The sequence below is a fragment of the Xenopus laevis genome, chromosome 6L (assembly GCF_017654675.1).
Source record: "Xenopus laevis strain J_2021 chromosome 6L, Xenopus_laevis_v10.1, whole genome shotgun sequence".
Lineage (NCBI taxonomy): Eukaryota > Metazoa > Chordata > Amphibia > Anura > Pipidae > Xenopus > Xenopus laevis.
In genome coordinates, this window is record NC_054381.1 from 44,530,627 (window position 1) to 44,546,750 (window position 16,124).

Below are 16,124 nucleotides of genomic sequence, written 5' to 3' on the forward strand. Positions count from 1 at the left end.
TTTGGTCCACAATAGACCAACTTTTCAATGTCAAAGAGATACTGTGAAAAGCATGGGGATATTGATATCTACCAAATTGTTGTGGGTTTTCGGCAGGTATATGACCCATTGGTGTTCTGACTAATGTACACTCTGTCTGTGCTTTGAAATAGGCAACATTTTAAAGGTGCCACTGGCTATTTAAATATACATTAGAGAGAGGAGTTATAATAATTTACTGATAGTAGCATCAAGTCAACTACCAGGAGGAGATGTGAGGGTTAGAGGTGTATGCTTGGTATAACATCATGGGATAGTTTGGCATGTGGGTAGGAAGGGATATTTACTGAGGGATCCAATTACATCTGTTTAGCTTACATTACTCTTGGTTCCTCAGCAGTGTTTGCTGTAAGTTGATTTGCAGATGTAAAAATAGCCTTCTTATTATTACAAATACCATTTCAAGGCACGTTTTTAGAATTATTAACCATTTTAACATCCCATCTGAGATGGGCAAAATTAATTTTAAGAATGAAAGTCACTTATTTTGTACATTTGTAAGCCAAAATGTTTGTGTGCACATTCTGGCCAATTTACTCGTCCATTTAACTGTAAATGTAATGTGCATGCAGAAAGAATAAAGTAGATTCACAGGAATGCTAAAATGAATTTCCCAAAGTGGTACCTATTGGCAAAATTAGTATACAGGTATGAGCCCTTATATCCAGATTGCTCAGGACCCAGGGGTTTTCTGTTTAAGGGATCTTTCAGTAATTTAGCTCAGCATACTTTAAGTCTACTAAAAAATCATTTAAAACATAAAATAATCGAAACTAAGATTTGGATTGCTTTTGGGTTTAAGTACAATGTGTTGTTTTATTATTCCAAAGATAAATGGACATCATTTTTAAAATGTTAAATTATTAGATTAAAATGTAGTACTATGTACTATGGGAGATGGCCATCTCGTAATTCAAAACTTTCTGGATAACAGATCCTATACCTGTATTACAAAATGCAAGTTTTCAGGACTGCTTCAGGCATTGCATGATCAAAGCTTATCAGCACAGAAACAAGCCTGTAAAAGATTAGTCAGGGTTCTTGAGTGTCTTTTTTGCATATCAAACGGTTGTGCATTGTTCTTGGATATACGTAATTTCTTAAATATACAGCTCACCTACCTACAGGCAGAAATAGAATGCATTTCAAATGATTTGAGTTTTTTTTACTTTTCCTTCTTTTTTTGTTTTACAATGAGTTTGGGTTGGAAGAAATAAACACTCATTTCCTCTGCTTGCTTCTTCTCCTCAGAAAACATAGCAACTGGTTTCAATTTTGGTAAGAAGAGACAAATGCGTCTGGCAGCCTCATTCATTTCAAGGCAAGAAAAACAGTCATTTTTATATCACGAAAGCACAAGCTGTTTTATATATAACTAATTGCTTGAGCCAGATTTGTGCTGGAGAGATCAGAATCGCATGTTCAATATTCCATTTTTAATTAAAACACAAAATGGAAAATGTCGTTAAAGATTTCTTGCAACTAGAGAACACGGTTCATTATCTCATAAGAAGCAATTGGTTTGCCAGGATATTAAAAACAGCAGCAAATACCCTGTACAGACCTATGTAAAGAGCATATGAGAAGAAACTTTAAAAAGTTATGAGTGTCTTGTGGTCAAACCTTTATTTTGACAAATCTGCAATGACAAGCTTGTGGAATTGTCTCTATTGTTTTCCCATTTTGCTCAACAGAAAACTTAAGAATTACACACAACTCTACTCAAAATGCAGCCATCCAGGTCTTCAGTTTAGTGTTGTATAGGTGTAGCCCTTGTAAACAAGGATCACCACTGTTAAAATAGGAGGGGAAGAAACAGAAATGGAAAATAGAACAAACAGGAAAATGAGAAATATGGGCAAAGAAAAAAATGGCCCTCACAGTGAAAGGACTGGGTCTCTTACACGAACGGTTATCTGCATTTGCAATGAAATTACATGGATTATTGTCTTGATTGCCTGTGAAAAACATTTAGTATAAATAAGTGGAGAAACTATCACTCATCACACGACAGGATGGATTTAGATTGGTTGCTGACCATAAATCAGGCAGAAAAAACTCTTTGCAAACAAATTCTAAAAACAGGACGAGCCGTAAAGATGAAAACCACAATATCCTGCAGCTGCTGGCATCATGAGGTTAGCCTCACTTTGTGTTGTAAAGATCCAGCTAGCTCATATTGCATATTTTCTATACTGGAACTAGGTGATGAGTATAAAAAAAAAAAAAAAAAAGGTCTCATAACCCAGCATGATTCAAACCACAGTGCAAAATTTTTACAGGATTCCAAGGTTATTTGTTTAACGTTAAAAAAGCCCACGCAATGAAATGTATCATCCTTAAACAAAACTTCTGCTCATTTGATAAATCAGGTACAAGTTGTGGCAGCCGTATGGAGTGTATTTCTAAGTGTGACGTCAATAAAGCTTTTTTAGTCCAAAACTTGGTTGGCACAACTAAGTACGCCTACATGAACACACAAAATAAACCCTGGATTGCCAACAGCTCAAAGCAAAGCAAGTGTAAAGCACAAGGCCTTAAGTCCAGTACATGTTGCACCTTGAGATCATAAACAAGTACTCATAATTCATGTGTACAGGGCCCTGGCATTTTGAATGAAAGGTCACTGGCAAGTTTATTTATCAAGAGGCCACATTTACTAATAGTGAGGAGAGTGGCATAAGCAGATATTACTGGGTCCCAAAGCATATTCTTTTTAAAGCCCCCCCCCAAATGTAGAGAGGTTGAGACCAATATTTATTGAAATTGTATATGAATTAGGGCCTCATGGGGCCCCTATAATAGAGTCCTGCGCAAAACCAATTTGTTAAACCCGACCCGCACCCACATACTTACCTACTTGGACCAGCTACCCGACTCGCAAGTGCCTTATCCACAACCCGATCCGCTGACTATCAAGAAACAGGGAAGTTCTGTCGTAAACTTCAAGTGACATCATTAGAAGTTGGCGTGGCCAGAAAACAAAAGTAGTAAAATTCACTATTGAGAAGACCTGCGACCCGCAAACCCGGAGAACCGCCGACCCGCATCTATAGCCACTCCCGAAACTCCTACCTGCAGGGTACCGCAGGTTTTTGCGGGTAACACGCGGGTACCCAACCCACTTCAGGACTTTATCCTTTACTTCCTGGGGCACCATGCAGCTGCAGGGTCTGCTTCCTATTTAGTTAAGCCCCTGAGCAAGGCAAGGTGCAAAAACCAAGCTCTGTTTTTGTGGCCCTATGCTCTCTGTGATGGTGAACACGTCTGTAACATGTTATCAGCTTAGGGTAACTGCACAACTCCAGTTGGCATTCCCATTCATTTCATAACAATTAGCTAGATCCACATGAGCAGTCCACTCCCCCAACATTAGGTTACTGCAAAACCTGCACAGGAAGGAGAGTTTCTGGTGTATATGGGTCCTTTCCCCCCAACCCCAAAATAAAAATGTAACTAATAAAAGACAACATAATTAAGTAACTTTCCAGTATAGTTTATTAAACATTTTCAGTGCTTTTAAAGTGATTTGTAAAAAGAACTGCTCCTGTTTTCTACTTTTTAAACAATGTTTCAAAAGTCTTACGGTGGCCATAGACGGAACAATAATATCATACAAAAGTAATTTTCGCACAATATTTATGTAGTGTATGGTAAGAGACGAGCCGACCAATATCGGCAGGAGACTTGGATAACGGTCGGCTCGATCAGGCGTCAGGCGATTGGGCGTCTTTGAAGGCATCTGGACATTGGCCATTGTTAGTGCTGAATCATCAGGTACAGGTAGAATTCTATTGTTTCTACCTGTACATCTGACAATTCAGCTCTACACGTGTGTATTGAAGTGAACGATATTTACTAGAAAGATCGTAAGTGTAACGTCTATGGCCACCTTTAGTCCCCAACAAAGACAGGTCTGTTAATCAGCGGCATGTCTTGCATTGTATCAGTCTAAGACAGAGAGCAAACAGGGACAGACAAACACTGCTTTCAATAGCATTACATATACAAATAACTTAAAAACTAGTGATGTGCAGTCAGGCCAGATACCCGCACATCGAGCGGGTCGGGCCAACCTCACACCGTGGGTGAGAGAGGAGAGAGGAGAGGCAAGCTTTATGCCCCGCCCTATTTGTGACATCATTGGCGGGGCAGCACGGGTCTATAAAAGGAACCCGGATTTTTGGGGTTGACTTGCCCTTTAAAGTGGAATATTAAAGGGATACTGTCATGGGAACATTTTTTTTTTTTTTAAATGCATCATTTAATAGTGCTACTTCAGCAGAATTCTGCATTGAAATCCGTTTTCAAAAAGAACAGATGTTTTTATATTTAATTTTGAAATCTGACATGGGGCTAGACATGTTGTCAGTTTCCCAGCTACCCCCGATCATGTGACTTGTGCTCTAATAAACTTCTTTACTGCAAGTTTGAGTGATATCACTCCCCTCCCTTCCCCACCCCAGTAGCCTAACAACAGAACAATAGTACTGTAACCAGATATCAGCTACCTAACACAATATAACAGCTGCCTGGTAGATCTAAGAACAACACTCAATAGTAAATATCCAGGTCCCACTGGGACACATTCAGTTACATTGAGTAGGAGAAACAACAGCCTACCAGAAAGCAGTTCCATCCTAAAGTGCTGGCACTTTCTGAAAGTAAATGACCAGGCAAAATGACCTGAGATTGCTGCCTACACACCAATATTACAACTAAAAAAAAAAAAAAACACACACTTGCTGGTTCAGGAACAAAATTTTATATGGTAGAGTGAATTATTTGCAGTGCAAACAGTGTAGTTTAGAAATAAAAACTGTCATAAAAATCATGACACAATCTGTTCCATTTACAAACGCGATATTCCACAAGAGACTGATCTGCATTTCTAAAGTGTTGCAATGGACACTCGCATGTATGTACCTTTGGGAGTTAACTGTTTACTCAATATCCGACTTGCATCTGCTTTTCATCAAGCACAAATTTACCCCATGTGAATATTGGGGGAAAAAAATCTCTTAAAAAAAAGTATTGCATAAACAGAATTAAATACACAAATTGATTGTAATTATATGATTTGCAATTTTGGAATTGAAAAAATATATAAATTATATGCGTTGTACCACATTCTTAACATATTTCTACACACTGGGTCTACTCCTACGAGGACATAATTATATGACAGAATTTCTGGAATGTCTATGAGCAATCACTGCATTTTATTAGATCATGAAGAAGCTTGCCATTATGAAAGACAAACATGCAGCTAAAGTAATGGAGATGTGGAGTAGCATACAAAGTGAATGTTGTGTGTATGGCACAGCGCATTATGACCAATACTGTGCTCAATAAGAAAACAGCAGTGCTTAAAGTGCATGAAATCCCTTGCTACTGTGTTTCTGGATGGAGACTACCAGCGTGGGCCATAAGCAGGGATTTGCCACACTATCTCAGGCATTAACAGGCGACCATGCTAAATGCCTTCTTTTCTGTATGTCCTAGGCCTTAAGCTGGCCATAGACGCAAAGATCTGATCGTACGAATCGAGGATTCGTACGATTTTCGAACCGTGTGTGTAGAGTCCCGACATTTTTCGTCCGGCGGAGATCGGTCATTTGGTCGATCGGACAGGTTAGAAAATTTCTGTCGGCTGCCGATAATACCTCTGCGTGTATTGCCGATCGTACGATTTTCAGTGGGAGACTGTCACTAGGCTTTGGTTGGACATAGATATCGTACGATTGCCGTCAGGGGCAGAACATTGCTGATCTGTTCTTTAACTAATCTGACTGGTAAGACTTTGATCTGAATGGTTAGTGGCTGGTCGGGAGATGTGAAAGTCCGATCGTACGAATCTTTGCATCTATGGCCAGCTTTAGATGACTATGCTCAGGCAGAAAATAATGTCACTTCTTCACATAAAAATATAGGGATCTTGCAGTTCTATCAGAGCCGCTGGCTCCTTGGTGGCCCTATGTTAAGAATGCATATGGTTGGTAAGGACCAGCAATCTTTAGTTTCCAGGTTTTACAGAGGGCTCTTCCTGAAGGATCATTGAAGTGCCATGGGAGCACCAGAATGTGGCACAAAACGCATTGATGTAGGCATTCTGCTTTGGTATGCATTTTTCCATTAGTAATAAATATTATTGTATGTGAAATAAAGTTTTTTTGTTTTAAAAGGAGAAGCAAGTGCTTTTATACTGGGGGGGTGACATTTTAAAAGGAGAAGGAAAGTGCTTTTATTTATGGGGGGGGGGTGACAAAAGTTAGGCACCCCCAAGTGGTTGTATTTACTTACTTGACACTCCGGGCCATTGCTCCTATCAGCAGAAAACTGCACAGGCCCAGGGTTCTGCCAGTGAACATCAAGGAGCAATTGTCTTCTCCGATTTTTACATTTCCCGGGGCAGACGCATGAGCAGTTGAACGAAATAGCCGGCTTCTTCGTTTAAGTTTGGCTTTTCGCTCTACTGTGCATGCGCAGCCACAAGCTGAAGGAAGAATCAGGAAGAGGATCACTCTGTGGTCGGTGACCGGGGCTGGTGCAGTTTTCTGCGGATAGGAGCACTGGCCCGGGGTGTCAGGTAAGTAAATACAATCACTTGGGGGTGGTTCTAACTTTTGGCACCCCGAGTATAAAAGCCCTTTCCTTCTCCTTTAAAGGAGAACTAAAGCTTAACTGAAGATATAGCCTAGAAATGTTCTACATTATGTTTTGGGCTTCTGTACCAGCCCAAGGCAAACAGTCCTTTAGCAGTAAAGATCTGTATCTCCAAAGATGCCCAGTAGCTCCCCATCTTCTTTTCTGCTGATTCACTGCACATGCTCTGTGCTGCTGTCACTTACTGAGAGGGACCCACTCACAATATACAGTACACATAGAATAGAAATAAGGCTGATTAGTAATTAATACAGAAAATAACTACATGGCAGCACAGAAACCAGTGCAATTAGCATCAGAATTCTATAATAAGACCTATAGAATCAGCTTATATTACAGACAAACGTCATTTTCTGCTTGATAATTTGTGACGACCCCTAAGCTTAGCTTTTCAACAGCTGCTCAGAGCCCACTGGGCATGTGTGTGTGTGTCGCAGACACTTTCCAAGATGGTGACCCCCTGTGACAAGTTTGAAGTCCTGGATCATTGCTGCTATTGAGAAGTTGAAACTTTAGGCTGGTGCAATAAGTTCATTATATAAAATGCTTAGCCATATTCATTTTTAGGGTTTAGTTCTCCTTTCAAAAAAAAAAAAAAAAATATATATATATATATATATATATATATATATATATATATATATATATATATATATATATATATATATATATATATATATATATATATATATATATATATATTTCACATACCATAATAATATTTATTACGAACAGAAAAATGCATACCAAAGCAGAATGCCTACCCCAATTCATTTTGTGCCACATCCTGGGGATCCCATGGCACTTCAGTGATCCTTCAGGAAGAACCCTCTGTAAAACCTAGATATGACTCCAGCATCCAAGATATAATCTAACTATAGCACCCATCTGTGCTGGAGGTTTGCGTTTCTCTTCATAAAAATAGAACACCCTTTTCCCCCAATACTTTACCTTAAAGAACTTACAATTTGGATCTAGATTTCCATTCAACTGCTGCTCTTATCTGCACAGACATACTGCTATGTGCAAATTCAAGGTTAGATGGGGATAAGTTCCAGAAGGGTAATTTAGAATTATAAATTCATAACATAACTCAATTTGGCATGCAACATATCACTTCATGTTTAAACATTTACTAAAATAAATGAAAAAGTATAACCACATCTCTGAGTTGGCAGCTTCTCTAGCTACTTAGAATGGTCAGCAGTATATAGATGTAAAGTAAAACCTCTCTGGACAAAGAAAAGGAGAGCTCGGCTTCCAGAGAGAAACAATCATGAAAAATAAAAAAGGATAAAGAAACCCAAGACAGTATAGACACCATATTAAATAGCTCATAATGTTTAAGCATACGTTTGGCCACGAGCCCAGACTTCACTTTGACAACCAAAGGCTAAAACCTGATACATATAATATAAAGAAGGGTGTTTTTTGCCAAGATTTTATTGTCATACAGACACCCAGCCAACTGCCAGACGGTAGGTAGAAATATAGAACTTCACATCAGTTGGTTCTTTCAGAAAGTCCACTGAATGTTTAAATGAGCTTGTGCTTAAAGGGACAATATGTTTAAGAGATCAGCACCAGTAAGGATTGTGTTCATTCTACCTTCTGGTTTTAAAAAAAAAAATCTATGTTTTTCATGTCGTACACTGATAAATACAGTGTATTTTAAAATAATCAAATGTAATTCCCCTGTATAATGAAAGCCTCCTTATCTGTAAGCTGAAGACACAAGCAGCAGTTGCATACCCCCCTTTATACAGAGCTCATTATCTCTTTAAAACAAACTCTCCTGGTTACAGGATTAGAAAGTATGTGTAGATCAAAACAATCATGTTACTGCTTTATTAAAAACAATGAAGATAATATGCATTTCTTTTGCGTTATCATTCTAATTATTTTGTTTATGTTTTAACATGGTGTGTATTGACTCTAAGTCCATAAATGTATTATTCCATCCTTCTTTTTCATGCATGCATGTCCCACATTAGAAAAAAAGAGTTTTAAACTTCAGAAAAATGTTTAGGTCAAACCCTCCAATAATATACATTACTTGCTTTCAACAAGAGGTCACTCCTTGATAGACTTTAGGAACAGAACTTTAAATTGAAGCAGCGTAGGTGGTTTTTCACTGTGAGAGTAGGGAGGTTGGGGAATGCTCTGCCAGACAATGTTGTAATGGCAGATTATATTAATGCCTTTTACAGTGACTTGGGTGATTTTTATGAGCAAGCAGAAGATCCAAGGCTAAACCTCAATTTTATATCCCATGATTGTACACATTCCCTTCACATTACATCTTTTGTGGTCCCACCAATATATTATGCATTTCCCTGATACATTTTCCCCTGAAAAAAGTAAAACGGGGGTTGTACTGTATATTATATACATACATGTACTGGTGGTCATTTGGAGGGGTTGAACTTTTGACTTTTTTCAACCTAAATCCAACTATGGAACCATTTCACCACTTATTAGACCACTACTGTTGATATACTTTTCAAACATATGCAGGATTTACAGGTACTTCCAGCAGGCCAGAGGCAAATAATTTATCCGGAACCCTAATTTGCTTTCAAACAAACATGCTACTGTCAGCTGGAGTCAATGTAGTTTATGATTACAGATAAACAATTTCTAAATTATACTGGCCATTTAGAGTGCTATGCACAAATGCATATCCATAGAGATGATATACAAATCACCATGCCTTCATTATGCGTCAGAGCTCTGCTATAGGAGCAGCAAAAACAAAGTCAGTGGTCCTTATTTATCATGCCAGAATAATCCAATTCAGTATTTTACAGCCATCAATAAGGGGCATATTTATCAAGGGTCGAATTTTTACTGGTCAAATAGGTCAGTTTTCAATCTAATAGGTCCATATTCACCAAATTCGAATCACACAAATCGAAGGAATAGCGCATTCGATTCTAAGTTATTCCCAAAAAAACTTTGATTTTTCAAAGTCCACCAATTGACTCCAAATAGGTTCTAGGAGGTCCCCCATAGGCTAAAACAGCAACTCAGAAGGTTTTAGATGGCGAATAGTCGAAGTCGAATTTTTTAAGAGATATAGTTACTGTAATCAGTCACCATTTGTATAGATATTAATGCAACAACATGCATTGAACCAAAAGAGAATATCAGATCCACTGGCAGAAATGCAGACCTGATCATTTCTGGGTTGTTTTATAAATATCACACTTGCCAGCTGAGGTAACTAGTTAATGTTTGATCATCTAAAGGTTACTTGTTGATTATCTTTATTTCAAATTCAGCAGAAGTGCTTACCTCTCCAGTAGCATAAAACTCATTCTTTTGATACTCAGGAAACATCTGGAAAAACTGTGTGAGAGCGCTGAAAAAAAAGAGCAAAAAAAGTGAGTGACCTTGAGAACGTATGTGTTACCAACATTCATAGAATATTGTAATCCATACCACTGAAATCTGTCACACTGCTGCAGTTGTGTTGCCAAACATTTCTAGCTAACTTCTCTAGAGCTACCATCTATTCACGCAACAATCTTGGAACCTACTATCCTATATAGAATCCCCCCCTCCCCACTATGTGGCATAGAACCAGTGGGTTAATAATTGGGGCCCATGGTGAAAGGGTCCTGCGAACTTATGGGGGCCCATGGTTACTGATGGCAGCACTGGTTGTTTTTAAATTGTTAATACCCTCGGCCAGGGCTCCTGTTTGATGAAAACTACACAGGTCTAAAGTAGTGATGTGAGGGCTGGCCCGATACCCAAGATTTTCTTGACCCATACATCACTAGTCTGGGGTACTTCTGTAGGAGCACTATATAGTGATTTTCTTCTGCTTCTTTGATCTTCTCTATAGCCTTGGGCAAGGTGTGCAAGCACAGTAGTTTAAAAAGCAGCCTTTTTATTTCTAAGTTTTGCTTTTCACAGATGCATGCACACCAGCTAGAACATAGAATAGGATAGTGGTTTGGCACTCCTGCAATAATTCCCAGGGCCTGTACACTTTTCAGCAGCAGATGCTCCCAGCCTGGGTACTAGGTAAGTAATTATAGGGGGGGCTAAACATTTTTGCTTCCCAATGATTATCTCTTTTCTTCCACTTTAAACACTAGGCCCATGAATAATTTAGTGGACAGTGAATAATGGGTAAAAACCACACTCTTTTAGCAATCTGTGGAAATGAATGCAACAATGCTCCCTACATTTTTTCACTTTCAACCACACTGTATTTATGCAGCAGGTCATCATGGCACCATAAAGCATACCGAAGGTAATTTGCTAGTACCTTTCTCAGTTATAAGGGCACTGCACTTACCTTATTTACACTAACAGGGGTTTCCCTATTATCACAAAGCATGGCTTTAAAAAAAGCTGTCGTTTATTGCAATTTTAGAATACCATGTGGCTCATTTAACGTACAGGGCAAAAATGCCCCCAACCAGCTAGCCATAGCAGGCAGTTAGCAAATAGCTTTCAACAGTCTACTAGAAATGGATTAAAAAAAAAAAAAAAAAAAACGACAAAAACTGATTTGTTGCTTTGAGTTACTGCACAGAGCCAATTGATGCAGGATTTCCAAATGATATTCTGTGAGTTATGGTAGTGCTTATTTAATAAACGTTACGCCTTCATTATTCATACTATGATTTAAGAATGACAACTTAAATGTACATTAACATTTCCTTTCTCTTCTTGAAATGGAATTATTAAGAGATCGATATATAATTGTATCCATGCTGCAGGACTTTACGAAGCTTGTATGAAAAGAGATTTTAATCCGTTTAGGAAAACATGCCCGCCATCACTTTCCCATGCTTGTAATTTTCCAAAGCTTTATCAGTCTTATACTTGTCCCTCCCTACACCATCAACATGTGCTATAAACTCTCACAATTTGTTTTTTGGGCTGTGGCGCAACAGTTTGGGGGACAGCCTAATAGTATTAAGTCATTGCTAGCACAGAAGTGATCTGCAATGTCAGACAACAGATATTGCAAAGACAGGCCATCACCCAAGTTTGTTCATAGCCAATATAACTTATGTCAAGCATACAGAGCATATAGTCCTTTGCACAAGGGACAGTACAAATTATTGTAACCATATGATTTTATTTTACATAATGGTTCAACATGAATAATTCTAATCAGCAAAGTGACTAAATTTAACTCTGGAACCCCTTAAAATTTTGATGATTGGCCAACACGGTTGTCTGATGATGCAGATGGGGATGTGCATGGGATTACTGTTCAACCTTTAGATCAGGTCCCACTTTGGAGAAGTGATTCATGGAATCAGTCATATTAGTTAATTCTTAAGTGCTTTCTTTGTACAATAACCAACCAAGCAGCATAAAATATAAATATTTCAAAGGCCCAGAGTGTGGCCAGTTTAACTAGAAAGCTCTAATTCCTATAACTACTACTTGTAAACAACAGGAACAAATGTCCATGTGTAAGGGCCCTTAGGGCATTTACTGGAGAGATTTCGAATTCTTAATGTATGTGCCCAGGAGAGTGCAAGCTCTTTTGCTCTATATCTTTAGGCACTCTATGGGGTTACAGAGCTTAGGTAGACCATTCACTAGTGAACTAAAAAGAATTTAATAGTGCCACAAGAAAGAATAATGCAGTCTGCCTTCTTGGATAAATGCACTAATACAGTATGCTCCCCCGAAGATATACTTAACAGAGAACTAGAATCTGCCTGTGTCAACAATTTGCTACCAGTGTCTACTCATGTTCATTCTTCTTGTCTGCTTCCAAAAGTATTTTCTTCAATTTAACACCCCATACTTTGTTCTGTTGAAATAATTGCATCACTGCTCTCATCAACACATTCCTTCTCCAATATGATATATAACATTTGGCAAAATGTAATGCCTTCAACTACTACTTCAAAGAAGAACAGCTTTTTCAAATCCTTCTTCCAGATTCCCTTACTTTCCTCCTGTTTGCTGGTTCCTGCCCATACCCACAAGCTTTTGCCTTCATAATACTTTTTTCAAATTACTCATCACCTTTACCACATCTAACCTTATTCGGATTCCCATTCTTCCCATTTCCTTGTGCCCTGCTGAAACCCTGGCACACAAAGTGAACTAGCCCCTATATTTGTATTATGCCAAAACTGGGGAAAAAAATGGAAAAAACTCAAAAATTCAAAGTTACACAAAATTTAACCATGTAGAGGAAATTCTGTCCAAAAGTCGATGATCTACTATGCATTTATCCATTCAAGTCTTTGCTCTGACTACTTCCTGGACAAGAAATACTGTCCAAAATCAAAGTCCTAAACAGAGGGGCTCTTAGTTAATGATGGTTGATTCTGTGCTTGTAGTAAGTTCAGCCAGGAGAGCAAGTTCTTTCAGGCAGCTAGTGTTTCATCCATTCAACTTTTATCTCCCCGTCATCAACCATCAATTCCTCCAATCTTCCCCTTGGCGACATTTGTAATCAGGAGGCGCAAGGTTGCATATTCAAGAGTGCAGAAGATTTCTGAGCTAATTTTGACCTGCTCCACCCTTCAGGTAACCTGATTTTTGGGAGTGTGTGTCAGGGGTTATGGGACCCACTGCCTTTCACTATATTTAATATATCTGGGGTGTTAGTACCCGCTGCTTTTTATTGTATAATGTATTTAGCATGTTAGGATATAGTTCTTTTAAGTCATTGTACCGTTGTTTTACAAGTATATGTATGGCCTTTACCTTACAAGCGAGTTTAAAGCTAATGGCATATAGGCTTATTGCTTATATTTATAAAGTTTTTTTATTTCCATTAAAAAAAAAAAAAAGCTTATTAAATTGGGAATTTTCACAATAGTTGCCTTTAAAAAAGTTCCTCGTGTCAACTTCAGTTCCTCTAAGAGTGAGTGCCTTTTAAGTCCCTTGTGGTGACAGATTTTTCAGAGGTAAGGAACACTACCCCTAAACTCAAATATTAGCTCTTAAAGCACAGAACATGATTAAATTTTTGTTTCTTGCCCCAACCACTATAAATGGCAGTACTCATAACCTACTTATTTGTGTCTTTAGGTTAAGGCACCCATTTTCAAAGCCATTACCAGGGAGTTACCAAATTTTGGGCTCCGACTCCTGGTTTCCGGTCACTCTTAAGCATTCCCCTCAATTTCCAATGACTTTACAAAAATCCAATGTGCACATGAGCAGACCATTTCAGTGAAGTCAGCTGAGCAATGTGTGCATGCACAGCGTACCACATATCCCCCTGAATTATAAATTATTTTTAAAAAGTTGACAGCTCTGCACTTTGAATGCAAGATCTACAGGGCAGTGACCTCTTTACCCTTGTCTCATAGCATACGGCACTTAATATTTGTGATTGACTATACCTATTGCTATTACTCGCATTAATTTGATTATTGTATTGTAAAAACATACAAATCAGCTTATAAATAATAAAGAAATAGATTGATATGAGAACAATGTCTGAGACCAGACTGACACTGCAAGCACTACCAGAAACAATTCTGATATAATTATACCATCTCTTGTATAATGATTACAGTAGGAAAATTGGGTTTCTGTGCGAATATCTGAAGTAAGAATGTTTCACAATAAATAAATGTAAACCTGTATAAATCGTGTCCAACATCATTCTGATCTTTTGCAAAACCCCGGTCATCATCTGTGAAGCTGAAGCCAGTCCCAACCTAGAAAAAGAATAACCAAATGACATAAATGTGTTAACGAGTAGCCATAAGAACTTGAAATACTCTCGATTGAGTTTCAGCTTTCATGATGTGACGTAAACGCAACAGACTTACAGGTCCCAGCTGACCAGCTATGATTTGGGTTTATAGTTGAATCCTAAAAACCAATGACTCAAAAACTGGAAAACACATGCGCATATTAAATGGAATGCAGATGAAGTAATTCTTTGGAATATCCACAATATACACAAAGAAATACTGTGGAAAGCCCATTTAAACAGTTCTTTTAATTACAGTTATTTAAATGTGATGGGATAAATACAACATGAACACACAGGGGCCGATTCACTAAGCTCGAGTGAAGGATTCGAATGAAAAAAAATTCGAATTTCGAAGTATTTTTTTGGTACTTCGACCATCGAATTGGTTAAATTCGTTCGACTATTCGATAGTCGAAGTACTTTCCCTTTAAAAAAAACTTCGACCCCCTACTTCGGCAGGTAAAACCTACCGAAGTCAATGTTAGCCTATGGGGAAGGTCCCCATAGGTTTGCTAACCTTTTTTTGATCGAAGGATTTTCCTTCGATCGTTGAATTAAAATCCTTCGAATCGTTCGATTCTAAGGATTTAATCGATCGAACAAATGTTTAGCGCTAAATCCTTCGACTTCGATATTCGAAGTCGAAGGATTTCAATTCGAGGGTCGAATTTCGAAGTATTTTTTACTTCGAAATTCGACCCTTAGTGAATCTGCCCCACAGTGTATGTCTATTCGACCCTTAGTGAATCTGCCCCACAGTGTATGTCTATGCACAAATTTTGTGTATTCAGCTATACAGGCACATATACAAATCACTCTTCAGTATTACTATCAGCAATCTATTTCTCTTAAAGGAGTTGTTTATCTTTGAGCAAACAGCAATCAACCATGCATTGATTAGAATAAGAAACTGAAATATGAATAGACAAGGTCCTGAATAGAAAAAAAAAAAGAATAAAAAGTAGCAATAACAATAAATTTGCCATACATAGAATTTGTTATTTAGATGGTGTCAGCGACCCCCATTTGAAAGCTGGAAAAAGTCAGAAAAAGGCAAATTAAAAAAAAAAAAAAAAAAAAAAAAAATTAAGGCCAATTGTAAAGTTGCTTAGAATTAACTTAATATGTTATAGCAGGATCAGATCAGTGTGATGGTCCTGCAGTATGAGCTGATCATTGGCCGCTGGGCCAATGATTGGATCATTATGATTTGCCCTGAGTTTGTGGCAGTTTATAATAAACATTTTTACATTGTATTTATTCTGAGATTTTTTTTGTCACTCTAAACAGGATTTTATTTCCCATGTGCAACATATAATCAGTGTTAAAAAGGAGAGGGTCTACCAAAAAGAGTACAACATAATAAGGGAACCAGATAATAATGAATTTTAAGAGGAAGTATACCCCACTGTTTGAACAGGAGTGCAATGGATATGACATGGGCCAAACACCACAAATAAAAAAGCTTCACTAGCAATAACTGAAATCGCTTTTAGTCACTTTGTTCTTCCGAAGTGGTCTCGCAAGTGAACTTTGGGGCGACTTTGCGACTCTGAGGTTTTACCACCAGCAATTACAATCAATGCCAGTGGTGAAGTATTTTTGGGAGATTTGTAGCCAGCAGTTTTTATTGTGGGTGACAAATCAGCTATTAACCTTATGATGCGCATTGTATACTAGTAATCTACGTAATTAGCTACCTCACAAGGTC

General features: G+C 38.0%; 1 protein-coding gene across 3 annotated transcripts in view; it reads right to left on the reverse strand.

Moving 5' to 3' along the window:
- Positions 1-16,124, reverse strand: part of cpvl.L (carboxypeptidase, vitellogenic-like L homeolog) — an 81,114-nt gene that overhangs the window by 52,978 nt on the left and 12,012 nt on the right. For all 3 annotated transcript variants that reach the window (NM_001112841.1, XM_018266144.2, XM_018266145.2), the window contains 2 exon segments: positions 10,003-10,069; positions 14,293-14,372. In NM_001112841.1, coding sequence (NP_001106312.1) covers positions 10,003-10,069; positions 14,293-14,372 — 147 coding nt within the window.